At 43.7% G+C, this 3391-nt stretch overlaps 1 protein-coding gene across 1 annotated transcript; it reads left to right on the top strand.

Moving 5' to 3' along the window:
* The first annotated feature begins 2125 nt into the window (after positions 1–2125).
* LOC134932113 (paraneoplastic antigen Ma2 homolog) lies at positions 2126–2953 on the top strand. The gene has a single exon (XM_063926253.1). The coding sequence runs from the start codon at positions 2126–2128 to the stop codon at positions 2951–2953; it is 828 nt and encodes a 275-aa protein (XP_063782323.1).
* The last annotated feature ends 438 nt before the right edge of the window (positions 2954–3391 follow it).

Genomic DNA, 3391 nt, shown 5'->3' with positions numbered 1-3391 from the left:
TTGAATCCATATCCTTTTTAATAACAAATATATACATCAATGAGCTTTGGAACTCAGATAATGTGTGGGTGTATTGTTTTCTCTTATGGGATGCAGTGTTTTGCAATGTACAGCGCACTTTTATCATTTATGGTAATAAGATGCGCCTGGCATCTGCAGTATATATTAGAGTGGGCATTTTAAATATTTGTGAGAAAGCAATTTGGCATTCACACACATTACGCCAGGTAATGCCCCTGTCACACATTACACCAGGTAGAGCCCCTTTTACACATTACGCTAGGTAGAGCCCATGTCACACATTATGCCAGGTAGAGCCTCTGTCATTCATTATACCAGGCAGAGACACTTTTTACAAACTGCGCCCGGTAGTGCCCCTTTTTTACACATTACGCCAGGTAGAGCCCCCTTTTACACATTACGCCAGGTAGAGAAATATAAAATAACATTCTTGTTTTAAGCATCACTTACCACCTCAAGCTTTGTAACAGACGGCAGGTGGGGAAAAAGTCACCAGAGGTCTGATTCCAGACTCGCTGGGCTGCTGCTGCACTGTGCGCTGGAATGCCTCCTCCTCAAATCCCCATGTCAACATGTCTCTCCCAAGAGATGCTGCAGGGGGGCGGAGCATCCGATCCAGGGGAAAGGTGGTGAAGTTATACAGAGGGAGCGAGGAGGAAGGAGAGGGTGTTATACAGAGAGAGAAACGAGAAAGGAGAGATTGTTATACAGAGGGAGATATGAGGAAGAAGAGAGTGTTATACGGAGGGAGCGAGGAGGAAGGAGAGTGTGTTATACAGAGGGAGCAAGTAGGAAGGAGAGAGTGTTATATAGAGAGAGAAGAGGAAGAAGAGAGTGTTATATAGAGGGAGAGAAGGGGAAGAAGAGAGTGTTACACAGAGAGAGATAAGAGGAAGAAAAGTGTTATACGGAGGGAGCTAGGAGGAAGGAGTGGGTGTTTTAGAGGGAGAGAAGAGGAAGGAAAGTGTTATACAGAGCAAGAGAAGAGTTAGGAGAGAGTGTTATACAAAGAAAGATACGAGGAAGAAGAGAGTGTTATACAAAGAGAGATACGAGAAAGAAGAGTGTTATATGGAGAGAGCGAGGATGAAGGAGAGGCTGTAATACAAAGGGAGAGAAGAGGAAGGAGAGAGTGTTATACTGAGGGAGAGAAGAGGAAGGGGAGAGTGTTATACAGAGGGAGATACGAGGAAGAAGAGAGAGTCATACAGATGGAGTGAGGAGGAAGTACAGGGTGTTATACAGAGGTAGAGAGAAGGAAGGAGAGGGTGTTATAGAGAGGAAGAGATGAGGAAGGAGAGGGTGATATACAGCGGGAGCGAGGAGGAAGGAGAGGGTGTTATAAAGAGGGAGAGATGAGGAAGGAGAGAGTGTTATACAGGGGGAGAGATACGATAGGGGAAGGTGTTATACAGGTGAAGAGATAAGGTAGGGGAGAGTGTTATACAGAGGGAGAGATAAGATGGGAGAGTTTTATATAGAAGGAGAGATAAGAAAGATAAGAGAGGGGAGAGTGTTATACAGAGGTAGAGAAAAAGGAGAGAGCTATACAGAGGGATATGAGGAAGAGAGTGACAAACTTACACATTTTCTGTCTCTTCCTTCTAACTGAGCTTGTCTCCACCCCCTGACAACCTGAGAGCTCAGCTCCCAGCAGCGAGGACCTGTCTCTGTGTCTCCTCTCCTGCAGTGTCGGGCTGGCAACAGTAACAGCGCGGGGGCTGCATCACACTGTCAGACCCACTCTCTCTGACTGTGATGAAACTGGAAATAAACTACAGTTACCAGCAGCCCTTGCTGCCAGTAGCTTCCAGCAGCAAGGGCTGCAGGAAGCTGTAGTTTATTGCCAGTGTCTTCACTAGTGCTGTACTGCAGTGTGGTGGACGCCTCCTGGCAGATTAATTCCTATTGAGCAGCCTTGTGGCTGGTGCTGCTGGATGGTGCACCTACAGTGCATATGCGCTGCGGGCAAGGCACCATCGGCATACACATAGTTGCGGCCCTGGGGTGGAGGCACTAAAAAAAATTAGAGGGTGGTAACCTTATAATATTACTTCACATAGGGTTACATTTGGAGGCATACTGCTGAGATAAATATATGGAAATGGATTGTATAAGTGGAGATGATATATATGCTTGGGGTAAAAGCCAAGGGGTGGATATTGGATGTAGCGTAGGTATTGGAGGAAATTTAGTAGGCATCACTGATCAGGACATAATTAGGGAAATGAAGAAATGGTATGGGATTAAACACCCATCCTTAAGTGATAAATGGAAAGGTAATTTGGGATATGTATGTGCAGTATTGATAACCAATAGTAATGAATTTGATCCATCTTTAATTCCTGCTAACATTATGGTAGAGAGTGTTCCAGGTCGAAGATTGCAGGTTAAATGGCCTATAAATCCCCAGGATACTAGTGAAGAAGTCCCTGTAGAATGTGATAGTCAGATAGATGGAGGAGGGGATGTAGGGGGTAGTTATCCCATTGTAGGTGAATCAGCTATAGACCCATCTAAAAGTGGAGATGGCACAGAACCCCATGTAGATGCTGCTATGGACAAAGTAGTCAGTCATTTTGAACGATGGCATTACGAGGGAGGATATAGAAGGTTAAGAGTGTTCTCTGGAATTATACCTGTACCGACTGGGGAAGAAAGTTTCGATGCATGCAGAGAAGCTGCCATTCAGCATTCAGAAGAATGGAGCTGTCCAGAACACATAAAGAAACAGAGAATAGTGGAGAGTTTGAGGGGTCCAGCCATGGGCATTATTCATCCTACCAAAAGAAGTAATCCAAATGCCACCTTAAAAGATTCTGTGGATGCTTTGGATTACTCATTTGAAACATTAGAGGATATAGGGGACATACTGCCAAGACTAAATCATACTTTCCAGGGACAAAATGAATCTTATTACATATATCTATAGATTAGATAAAATACTGTATAAATTACTGGACAAAGGGAGAATAGAGGCCAAAGATATAGATGTACGAAGGATGAAACATCTACTTACAGGAGCTCTCACCAGTAATCCGGTAGCGCAGAGACTGAGATGTAGTATGACAAGGATTCCTCCTCCTTTGTTAGGAGACTTGATTAAGGAGGTAAAATTGGAGGAAGTACAAATTAAAAACCGAGAAAAAGACTGAAACATGTCAAAGTGGTAGTGCCTACCACTGAAAACTCTATAGCATCACATAAATTATATAAATTGATTGAATAGTGATTTTGATCTGATTCTGAGTAATCAGAAGTTCCCTTATCTAGGATATGTAAGTACTCAAATTGAATTTCCATTGGACTCCAATAACTATCAGGATCCACTTCCATTTCTGGCGCTGGTTTGCACTGATTCTCCCTCTGA

This window comes from Pseudophryne corroboree, chromosome 1, assembly GCF_028390025.1.
Source record: "Pseudophryne corroboree isolate aPseCor3 chromosome 1, aPseCor3.hap2, whole genome shotgun sequence".
Lineage (NCBI taxonomy): Eukaryota > Metazoa > Chordata > Amphibia > Anura > Myobatrachidae > Pseudophryne > Pseudophryne corroboree.
Note: the sequence above shows the minus strand (reverse complement) of the source record. Positions and strands in the feature narration are given on the sequence as shown.